Below are 12,663 nucleotides of genomic sequence, written 5' to 3' on the forward strand. Positions count from 1 at the left end.
AACGTGTGAAAACAAAAATAAAAATAAAAAATAAAAAAAGAATAAATTAAAACAAAATAAAAAAAAAATTGAGCTTGATTGGGTCCAGGTGTTACATGAGAAATCTGTGAATAGTAGTGAAATAGTTTGAGTTAAGATATTTTATGGGATTTTAGAAAAGTAGAAAGAAATGGTTGAATAAAAAATTATAAAGTTAAAATGTTGTTAGAATATAATTTTTTAATATAACTTTTGTTTTAGGATTTGAAAAAGTTGAATTATTTTTTGTGTTTTGTTTTAAAAATTGAGAATGTTGTAATCATTAGGTAATAATTAGATGAAAAAGTTAAAAATTTGAAATTAAAAAATATCTGTATTTGAGTGGTGTTTGGATGTTGAGATGAGATGAAAGGGGTTAAGAACATCTCAACATCCAAATGCTAAGTCATTACTTCGATGGAGTAAAAGCTATCAAGTTTCATTTTTTTTTTCACAAGTTTAGCTATAACTTGAGTCGATATGGTATAGGATATTGGATCTTCTATTTCATATTTTCAAGGGTTACGTTGGAGACAACAAAAGAAAGCATTATATATATATATATATATATATATTTATATTTATATAACAAAGCAAGATAGTTGAGATAAAAACTTTATATATATACAACATCTAACCAAAATTAACCACTATAACAGAATGAAAGACAATTTGATTTAAAGCATTTCTTCTAAGGTACACTACAAGAAATCAGAGTTTTTCCAGTGCTCAAAATCGTCACAAATACCCCATATAATCGCCGCGTTTATCTACTAGTAATGAAGCCTTGTTATTGAAAATAAATGGAAGGCATGTGGCAAGAAGACTAGTAATGAAGCCTTCTAATGGAAAATAATTGATTTCATCAATTGTAGCATATACATACATACGCATATATATATATATATATATACACACACACTGATTGTTGACTAAACTCATCATCTATCATCACCCAATGGTTAATTCACAACTAATTGGTTCCTCATACTGTCAAATCCAAAAGTTGTGCTTGAACTAAAAGAATAGTCTACGTCGACACCAATGCTTAAAGAGTGTATAGGTTCACTGAGCAAGTATTCATTCTCTTCTGTATACAGATCAGCCTTTGCCCACGGATGTTTTTCCATAATTCTCAACCCCTCTAGCTCCATTGCGAGTTCCTTCATAGTTGGCCTATCCTCCCCTCTTACACTTAAGCACCGTTTTGTAAGATTAGCAACTTCTTTTATTGCATTAATGTTATCGCCACTAACAATTTGATAATCAAGAATTTGATGTAGGCGATCATCATCTATTGCAGAGTTAAAGTACATTGCCAAACTTCTATCCATTTCAGGCCTATCAAATGAAACGGCTTTCATACCTGTCAATAACTCGGCCACAACAACACCAAAGCTGTAGACATCACTTTTTTCTGTAAGTCGGTTACTATAGAAGTATTCTGGGTCTAAATATCCAAAAGTTCCCTTCACCAGTGTAGCTACTTCTGTTTGATCCAGAGGGACCAATATTGAAGTTCCAAAGTCAGCTACTTTTGCAGAATAGTTATCATCTAAAAGTATATTCGCAGGTTTCACATCCCTATGTATAATCGGCACAAAAGTCGAGGAATGCAAGTATGCAAGTGCCCCTGCTGTTTCTGTAGCTATCTTCAAACGCTTTTCCCATGAGAATGAGGATGATATGCTTTTATCATGAATGTGGTTAGAAAGAGTACCATTTGTGATGAATTCATAAACTAGTAATGGTACTTCTGTTTCTAGACAACAGCCTAACATCTTAACCACATTTCTATGGTTAATTTGTGTAAGCACAATTACCTCATTTATGAATTGCTCAATTTGACTTTGGTCACAAACTTTTGATTTCTTGATAGCAACAACTTTGTTCTCTGGTAGGACTCCTTGATAAACAGTTCCATAGCCTCCTTGGCCAAGCATTCTACTCTCATCGTAATTGTTGGTAGCTTTTTCCAATTCCTCCGCACTAAAGATTTTGACAACTTCCATAGAAGCTCTATAATTCAAGAGTTTTTGTTGTAACAATAAGCCTCCATTTTGTTGGAAAAATTTCTCTTTTAGCTTGATGAGTTTTCTTCTTTTGAGTCCACAATATATTGAAGAACCTCCCATGAACAATACCAAAATGCCAATGCTGATAGCTGCACATATTCAAACATGTTATCTTTGTTTCCACCAATGGTTCAGCAAATTAGTGAATCAAATAGGTAACTAGCTAGCTCACGTTAGAGCATGCTAGTGACTATCACAGTTTGCTAGAATAGATTCTATGTAGAGCCTGCATGATACATATATGGAAGAATTCCACCAACACAAAATATGGCACACCAAAAAGAATGGACTGTTCAAGTACTTTATGCAATACTTTCTGGATGAATCATATCAAGCATCAAAAGGCCAAAAGTCTTCTAAGACTTTGAAATTAAAGAGCAAAATGATAGTGGATTTTTTTATAGGAGTACTTGATAGTACATAATTATATTCTATGTCTAGTCTGACATGCAAATATAATTTCTCGTATATAGAAGCCCATTCATGGGCTGACATGGAAGTGCCATTTAAGATCGTTTGACAATTGTCTTGCCAACTCTGACATGGCATGTCCCGTCAACATTCATTTCAAAATTACGCTGATCCGTTAGCATATGCACAATTTGTGCCCCTAGCTTGGCTCGTTGGTATATATAAGTGAATAGATTAATGACCAAGTGCATAAAATATTGGTTAAAAATACTTACCAAGTGGAATAATGATATGAATGCTAGATCGGCCGGCCGAGGCTTTAGGCCTGCATCCTGTTCCGTTTATGATCTTCCCATCGCCTTCGTATCCGTCAAGGCAAGTACATGTGAAATTTCCATCAATGTTGTTGCATGTTGCTGTAGTAACGCACGGTTTCGGAATTGAATCACACTCGTTAATATCTGAAACACAGCAAAAATACAAAAGATCGATGCTTAGCAAACCAAACGCTTATGATCGGTACATGATTCGAAACTTTGGAACCCATATAAAAAATAATAATCTAGAATGATCAAACACCACAATTTATAAGGGAAGAAAGCATAATCTCATGAGCATGCATATTTCCATAAACTCAAAATTCAGGCGAAGTTTCTTTGAGGTTCATTCTTTATGGATGTTCTTTCCTTGAAATTTTGGAGAAGCTAGCTTCTTTTAGATTTGCAAAAGTCGTACCTTGGCAACCATATTCAACGAGATATGGATTTCCTTCATAACCTTTATTGCACCTGCATCTGTACCCATCCCCGTTTTCGGGATGATAACAATGACTATTCCTTCCACATACGTTCTTGGAATTTTCACATGTTTCTTTACCATTAATCGCCCAATCAAGAACCATTGGGGTCCTCCTGTTTGGCATGTTTCTAAGATAAACGGAGGAGAATTTGAAGCTGTCTTGTTTAGCCACAAAAGCAAAGCTGCATGGATTGAATTTGGATACTCTTGTGTGATTGTTATAGCTACGTGCATCCAAAGTAAAGTTCTTCAATCCTTTTGGGATATCAACTTGGCAACACCCAATCCCAGAGCATGACCCATTGATGACATTCTTGGGACTTCGACATATAGACATGCAGCCTATGGAGAAGCGTTCATTGTTCCGGTAAGCATTGAGGTAGGCGTAAGTGTCGCAGCCAACAGCCACAAACTTGTTTTTGGTGTTGGAAATTGTGAAAGCAGGGACTCGGAGAGAGGGATTGTTGTTATACCCAAGCACCCCACTCGAGTTTTCGTAACATTGACGGGATATATACATCAAGATGTCAAGCTCGCCGTCGATGGAAATGTTTGTGACAACCAGATTTTTTCCGACCACTGGTTGGGGACGGCCGGACGAATCGTTACCACAATTAATGCGAAAATATTTATTTAGGTAGCAATCTTCAGTAATACCAAATGGATATGGAATCTTAACATCTCCACACTGATCCTGGCAGTGAGGCCTCTTGGCTATTGGAAATGCTACTGCTGCAGCTGCCATTCCCGACACTAACACAGAAACACACATCACTTGCAAGAACATCCTGCTCAAACCCATTGCTCCCTGATCTGTTTGCCAGGAGAGGATTCAAGCTGTACTCTTTTGTTTTCTTTTTTCTTTGGTCTGTTGCAAAACTTTGATAGATCATCTGCATGCCGATATTTTTATCGGATGGAGGCATATGGAAGGAAGAGAAGACCATTATAGTTATGAAAAGAAAAAATTAAAATATCAATATCATTTTATATTAATAGATGATTTGGAAGGGACGTGTTGAATAGGTAGAAACAATTATTTCGAGGAAGACCCGGCGTTCCATGACTTTGGACTTTCATTCATGCATACAACTTGGGTTGCAAATCAAGCCAAAAACGCTGCAAGTCAGGTCAAGAAAAAAAAAGTATGTTATTTTTGGCATCTTTTTTAGGTCGTAATTGTTAGGCTTATTAGCGTTTAATATAATACGATTATATATAGATTAATTCATGGCTGCTGTCGTATATATATATGACCGGCCAGTTGATTGTATAAATAATTTCACTAGTACATTGTGTAAATAATTTGACTAGTACATACGTACTAGTCAATTTATGTTCATATTAATTAACATCATACTACCGGGAAGAAAAAATAAGAGATTCAAGTTTTGGTACATATTTCAGCCCCATCATATATAGTACTTAAAAATAAGAAAAATACACTTTGTATCCTTGAATTAATATATATCCAAGTAGAAATTCAAATTGTGTACGTATCGTGTAATGTGGACTACTACTACGATGACGAAAAATGGCTACATAACATAAAAAGAATTTTAACTCTTAATAATCGTTGGGTGTTAATAGAGAATACATAGTATAGCCTTTTTTATAATTCTAGTTGCAACGTCGTTTTAACTTTAAGGCCTGGTCTGTTTCTCTTTTTTTTTTTTTTTTTTTTTTTTTTTTTTTTTTTTTTATATGGGAAATATACTTCATTTCATTAATGAAGGAAGTTACAGCTATGACTAATCAAAACTGAGAAAAACTCAGATTATAAGTCAAACTACATATCTGTTGGAAGCTTCCCTGCCCGCACACACATATTTACGACAGATATTGTTTTAACTTCTAGAAACTCTCAACTGAGAGTATCATTCTCTGTAAAAAAAAAAAAAAATAGAGAAAACCATCCCCCACCTCTTAGGAGGAAAGGGTATACAACATCCTCCATCCTCCTAAGGAGAAGGAAATACCACCTCCATCCTCCAAAAGGAGAAGAAGGAAACAACCACCACCCTCCTCCAAAAGAGGAGGGGTTCTCTAGCTATGGACAAAAGCCCAATAGTCTCTCTCTTTTATTTTCTCACACAAACAAAGAAGAAAATTACAGATACTGCAGAAACAACAAAACACTGACAAAGGGCTTTTGGGTGGTGGGGTTCCTACCCCATGGCCTGGTCTGGTTTTGATAGTGAGATGAGATAATCTGTAAATAATAATAAAATAGTTTGTAAATAGTAATGAAATGGTTTTAGTTGAAATGATTTATGGAGTTTTGAGAAAGGAGAGAGAAAAAGTTGAATAAAAATATTATAAAGTTAAAATATTATTAGAATATAATTTTTTAATATAATTTTTATTTTGGGATTTAAAAAATTTGAATTATTTTTTATGTTTTGTTTGAAAGTTTGAGATAATTGTAATGATTAGGTAATGATTAGGCGAAAAAGTTGAAGATTTTAAATTGAAAAATGTTTGTCTTTCTGGTGTTTGGATATTGAGATAAGATGAGATGAGATGGGAGGCTCTTGCTATCCAAATTAGGCCTAATAGTTTTTATCAATCACACTGCTAATTGCCACTATATTTCTCTTTGAAATTAAATATGATAAAATCTTCAATTCCCATGCCTTTGTTTTTACAAAAACACACTAAGGGCTTCTTTGGAAAAGATTTCATCTCATCCCATCTCATTCCCAAATATCACTCAAATACAAATGCTTTTCAATTTTAAATATTTAACATTTTCATCTAATAATTACCTAATCATTACAACTTTCTTCAACTTCCAAACTAAACACAAAAAAAAAAAAAAAAAAAAAAAAAAAATTCAACTTTTTCAAAACCAAAAACAAATATAGTATTAAAAAATTATATTCTAACAATATTTTAACTTTATAATATTTTTATTCAATTTTTTTCTCTCCTTTTCTAAAATCTAATAAATAATTATAATTCAAGCTATTTCAATACTATTCATAGATTTATCATCTTATTTCATTTTCCAAGCATCCCCTAAATTTCATTAATTTGCATAAGAGTATATAAGAGCTTGAATACAATTAGGAATACTTTCCATGATAACAAATTCAAAATCTAAACAGAGTGCAACTTTTGCCGGTTGGTGTGCCACATAATTTACACCCATTTTCACATGACTAATTTGCTTGTGACGCCCCAATTCCCACGTACAAAAAAAATATGGGAATTGTGACATTCGGATGATGACAACACGGTCACGCATCCCAACGATAGTGCCAAGTGTGTGTACATGTAACAGTGTACAATAAACAACGCAACGGATAATATAAATAAGTCTACTAAGTACTAGAATTTTTAAATACAAATATTCAAAACAAATCATCTTTAAAAAGTTATACAGTCATCCCAAATATATTACAAAGACAATACATAAATAATTGATAAAAACGAATCTCGATAAATAGAAGCAATCCCAGATCACTCCGCCAACGGAGCCAAGCTAAGGCTCGTCATCCTCATCTGCATCAAAATCTGCGATACCATAAAATGGTACCACAAGTAAGTTTAAACCAAACAACTCTCGGGATAAAAACATATTGATGCAACCAACATGCATGCATATGATGAAATATGCATCAAATCCAAAATATCATTTTTCCCGAAAATGGATATTTTCCAACACACGCCAAAATCACATTTTGGCCTAAAAATAATAATCCGTCATTTTTCCAAAAAATGACCCAAGTCAATAAAACATCATTTTCCCAAAAAATGAATCACATAAAATCATTTTATCTAACATACGCTATTTTCTCAGAAAACAGCCATTAATCCATTAACCAATGCACCATGATCTCCCCTAGGGATCATCCGCACTGTGGCGCCCACGACCCCCTTGTAAGGAGACACGGGAATCGAGACGCCGGGATGATGACAATAGGGTCACACATCCCAACGTTAGTGCCAAGTGTGTATACATGCAACAGTGTACAAAAACAACGCAGCGGATAATTAATACAACTAAGTACCATAATTGTTAATACAATTTAAACAATCAGTAAAAATGTTTAAATATTATACAGTCATCCCAAATAAATATTTTACAAGTCTCAAATCAAAACGAGTGATCCCAGATCACTCCTCGGGTGGAGCCAAATCCTCAGGCTCACCCTCAGCCTCATCTGCATCGAAATCTGCGTTACCACAAAAGGGTACCGCCGGTAAGTATAAACCAAACAACTACGAGATAAAAATACATTAGTGTGACTAACATGCATGCATATGATGAAATATGCATTATTCTCAAAAATACTATTTTCTCTGAAAATAGATATTTTCCAACACACGCCAAAATTACTCCGTCATTTTTCCAGAAAATGACCCAAATCAATAAAACCTCATTTTCCCAGAAAATGAATCACATAAAATCCTTTTAATCAACACACGCTATTTTCTCAAAAAACAGCCCATTATTCCATTAACCAATGCACCATGATCTCCCTTAGGGATCATCCGCAAGTCCTGGCTTCGTAGCGATGCTCAGTTCCGCGCCCAGCGCGTTCGTGGCCAAGCACCCACTACGCAACGAGCGATGCCCAGTTCCGCGCCCAGCGCGTTCGTGGCCAAGCATCCTCTAGCCCCCACCAGCAGAGGGGCCACGGAGTCGGCACGAGACCATCTCGTCCGATCCCATCGTCACCCAACGACAATCCAGGGGACGCCACTCAGTATATTCCGCTCCCGAGTGACCAGAGGAGCTCCACCGAGATAATACCCCATCTCGGCTTGGGTCGTGATACACACGCACCCAAAATCCTTTTAACACATGAAAACTCAGTTTTCATAAAACACATGAACATGAATGCATGTACACGAAAATTCAGTTTCCTTTACAAACATGATCATGCGTGCAATATGTCATGTACATGAACAACACCAAAACCAACAACCAACAATTCACAATACCAACCAAATACACAACTCCGTCCATAATCAATCCGACCCCCGAACTCCTCGGACTCAGTCCGACATGTCCAACCAGATCACAATAATATGAGTTAGTGCAAAAATATATTTAAATCACAATAGTTCTTTGGAAAAATACTTACAGTGCTATATAATAATTTCTGAAGGATCATGGAGCTGCTAAGGTGGCGACACAGCAACGTAACAGTGTAAAATACACTGTGGCCGTGGGTCTGAAATACCCACTTTTGAATGGGGACAAACAAAGACCCGAAATTGATAGGGTAGGGCCTAGAGAGGTCGGTGAAGCCAATGGTGGTGGTGGTTGGCCGTCGGTGGCGGCTGGGCTGGGAGAAGAGAGAAACGGGCGGGGAGAGAGGGGAGCAAGGCCGCGCGGGAAGAGAGAGGGAGAGGAGAGAAAAGAAAGAGGAAAAGAAAAGAAAAGAAAAGAAAAGAAAAGGGAAAAAGAAAAATGGAGGGAAAGAAATGAGGTCCAATCCCCACATCTTGGGTCACAAAAAATGATCCAACGAAAATTATTTTAAAACAGAATCTCAATTAAAATAATTTAAACGTAATGATAAAATGGAAATAAAATATTTAAATCCAACAATCAATTAATTTAAAATAAAGAGAGATTCAAATGCATAACAGTAATTAATATTAAGGAAACATATTAAATTTAATTTTTCACAAACTAAAAATTATAAAAATAAACCCACTAAAAATCCGATAAACTTAAAATAAGAGAATAAATTTTTGAACAAATAAAAATAACCCTTCAGTGAAAATACACTAAAATACGGGGTGTTACATCCTCCATCCTTAAAAAAAAATTTCGTCCTCGAAATTGACAAGGTCAAACATTAAGGCTAAGACAGGAATAAGATTCAACTAGGAGCAAACTTAAGAAACATGCAGCCAGTCAATCAAATAAATACGGATACTGCTCTCTCATGACAGCTTCTCTCTCCCAAGAGAAATCCTGAGCCAACGGATCGCCCCATGACACCTTCACCAAAGGTATTGTCTTAGACCTTAACCTTTACTCTTTCCCATCCACAATCTGCGTCGGAGCAACTTCATAAGAAAGATTAGGCCGAAGTTCAATGCGTTCAGAGTCGACAAAACGCGGCTCTAGCTGTCGAAAACTCTTCTTCAAAGACGACACATGGAACACATCATGGACATCCCCAAAATGATTCGGCAGGGCAACTCTATGAGCTACTAGCCCAACTTTCTCTATAATCTGGAAATGACCAACATACCTCGGACTAAGCTTTCCCTTCTTGCCAAAGTGCTTAGCCCCTTCATCGGAGAGACTTTAAGGTAAACCCAATCACCTATCTCAAATGATAAGTCTCTTCTCCTTGTATCTGCATAACTCTTTTGGCGACTTTGGGCTTCCGCTATTTTAGTCCTTATAAATTGAATTTGATCATTCATTTCTTGAATTATCTCAGGCCCAATCAATTTACTTTCGCCAACTTCATCCCAACACAATGGTGATCTACACTTCCTCCCATACAAAGCTTCATACGGGGCCATTTGAATGGAGGAATGAAAACTGTTATTGTAAGCAAACTCAATTTGCGGCAGGTGATTCTCCCAACTCCCCTGAAATTCCATGACACAAGCACGCAACATATCCTCAAGAGTCTGGATAGTACGCTCTGATTGACCTTCTGTCTGTGGGTGACATGCAGTACTAAACTTCAACTTAGTGTCTAAAGTTGCCTGCAAACTCCTCCAAAAATGGGACGTGAACCACGGGTCCCGATCTGACACGATACTCTTGGGCACTCCGTACAAATGCACTATCTCCTTAACATACAACCGAGTCAACTTACCCAAATAGTCGGTATTATTGATAGGCAAGAAATAGGCACTCTTGGTCAACCGATCAACAATCACGCAAACTGAGTTCTTTCCACTAGGAGTCCTCGGCAAACCCACAACAAAATCCATAAAATATGATCCCACTTCCACTTAGGAATATGGAGAGGTTGAAGTCTACTAGCAAGTCCTTAAAGCTCAACCTTAACTTGACGGCACGTGGCACATTTCTCATAAAAAAAATGGCGATATCCAACATACTCGTATTAGTCCTCCAGCGGCACATCATGATAATATTAGTTAGTGCAAAAATATATTTAAATCACGATAGTTCTTTGGAAGAATACTTATAGTACTATATAATAATTTCCGAAGGATCATGGAGCTGCAAAAGGTGGCAACATAGCAACGTAACAGTGTAAAATACACTGTGGCCATGGGTCTCAAATACCCACTTTTGAATGGGGACGAACTAAGACCCGAAATTGATAGGGTATGGCCTAGAGAGGTCGGTGAAGCTAATGGTAGTGGTGGTTTGCCGTGGGTGGCGGCGCAAAGGGTGGTTTTAGGCCAAAGATGTCGAAATCGGAGATGGAGATAGATAGGCTTCACCGGTGACGGATCGGAGGTGGGGTTGGGTGCATTGGGTTGTTAGGAGGTCGATGATGAAGTGGTGAACAAATGGTGGCCGGTGGTGGCGCGACGGCGGCGCTGGAGTGAAGAGAGCCCCGCGGCTTGGTGTGGTGCGTGGGGGCTATCGACAGCGATGGAGGAGCTAGAAACGGAGGGAGGTGGTTGCCGGCCGGTGGGGAAGCTGATGGGAGGGGCGGTGAGGTGCACGGCAGCGCGTGGCGGCGCGCGGCAACTGGGCTGGGAGAAGAGAGAAACGGGTGGGGAGAGAGGGGAGCAAGGCCGCGCGGGAAGAGAGAGAGAGAGAGAGGAGAGAAAAGAAAGAGAAAAAGAAAAGAAAAAGAAAAGAAAAGAAAAGGGAAAAAGAAAAATGGAGGGAAAGAAATGAGGTCCAATCCCCACATCTTGGGTCACAAAAAATGATCCAACGAAAATAATTTTGAAACAGCATCTCAATTGAAATAATTTAAACGTAATGATAAAATAAAAATAAAAATATTTAAATCCAACAATCAATTAATTTAAAATAAAGAGAGAATAACAATAATTAATATTAAGGAAACATATCAAATTTAATTTTTCACAAACTAAAAATCATAAAAATAAACCCACTAAAAATCGGATAAACTTAAAATAAGAGAATAAATTTTTGAACAAATAAAAATAATCCTTCAGTAAAAATATACTAAAATACGGGATGTTACAGATCACCAACCAAATTACTTGTTCATGGAGTTATTATCCAAAGGGGTATAAAAATCTTCCAATGTAATTATTTATATTATATATATGAAATTAACATAAAATTATAATTTCAAGGTACTGTTCATTATATATTCAATTAACGAATTTTGGATTAACAATTAGTACTGAACAAAGTACCTATATTAAAAAAAGAAAAAAAGAAAAAAAAAGGGTGAGAAAGCATCATTTATATATTGTTATTTATTAAGCTTAAACATTTTTGCATGCTTTGGATCATTAAATTATAATTTAGAGTTAGTAATTAGTGAATTTAAATATAATTGTATTATTTTAAACATCGTAAATATTAGGCATGTGCAAAATACCCCATTGGGCTGCACAACCCAGTTGGGTCAAACTCGCTAATGTCGAGTTGAGTAAATGTCAGTTTCGACATCTATCCAATCCAACTAATATGGGACGACATTTGAACTCAAAACCCATTGCAATTAGAAAGAGAAGTCTTCTCACCAACCTCATCCACACATTGATCAACACCATTTCCAACCTTGACAAACTACCTCTTTCGACTTGAAACCAGCATCAACCCCAAACTCATCTCAAAAATTTTCATCGAAGTTGAAACTGGCCTCACTCGATTGTATTAAGTTGAGCTTTAACAATACAGTTGTCCAAAGCCCCAATTTTATTCAAACTCTTATCAGTTCTCTCACTTTTCATTTCTGATTCCTCACAAGCAACACCCTTTTTCTCCAAATTGACTCCAATTTAAGAACTCTCATTACGATCCCTGAGAACTCTATGTCTGTTCGCATTCCCCTCACTCCCTTTCACACTCGAACACGTAGACTCCTTCCGCTTCCCACTCTCTACACCCTTACCACCACTCACACCCACCGAGACCCTCCGATCGAAGAAAACCCTAATGAACTCAAGACTTGGGGCCCTACCTCTTTGGGCCGACGTGGACAACTAGACACGTGTATCGTTTGTTAGACATATCAGCTCCGAGATATCAGGACCTCATCAAGATAAATCTGTTACGATGGTTATCTAGTTGTTGATGTAGTTATCTAGTAAATCAGAGCAGATTTCATCAGTATGCTGTTAGTGTTCTATAGTTATCTAGTTATCTAGTTCTGTTAGTAGAGGTTTTAAATATTTGAATTGTTGTATCTATCTAGATAACATAATTTGAACTACTTTGTACTCATCTATATATATATGAATACACTCA

General features: G+C 36.6%; 1 protein-coding gene across 1 annotated transcript; it reads right to left on the minus strand.

Annotated features, from left to right (window-relative positions):
• Positions 1-945: 945 nt before the first annotated feature.
• Positions 946-4,213, minus strand: LOC121255245 (putative wall-associated receptor kinase-like 16). Its single transcript, XM_041155519.1, has 3 exons — positions 3,240-4,213; positions 2,780-2,965; positions 946-2,182 (listed from the first exon to the last, which is right to left on the minus strand). The coding sequence occupies exons 1-3, from the start codon at positions 4,102-4,104 to the stop codon at positions 981-983; spliced, it is 2,253 nt and encodes a 750-aa protein (XP_041011453.1). The 5' UTR covers positions 4,105-4,213; the 3' UTR covers positions 946-980.
• Between the last annotated feature and the right edge of the window lie 8,450 nt (positions 4,214-12,663).

This window comes from Juglans microcarpa x Juglans regia, chromosome 3D, assembly GCF_004785595.1.
Source record: "Juglans microcarpa x Juglans regia isolate MS1-56 chromosome 3D, Jm3101_v1.0, whole genome shotgun sequence".
Classification (NCBI taxonomy): Eukaryota; Viridiplantae; Streptophyta; class Magnoliopsida; order Fagales; family Juglandaceae; genus Juglans; species Juglans microcarpa x Juglans regia.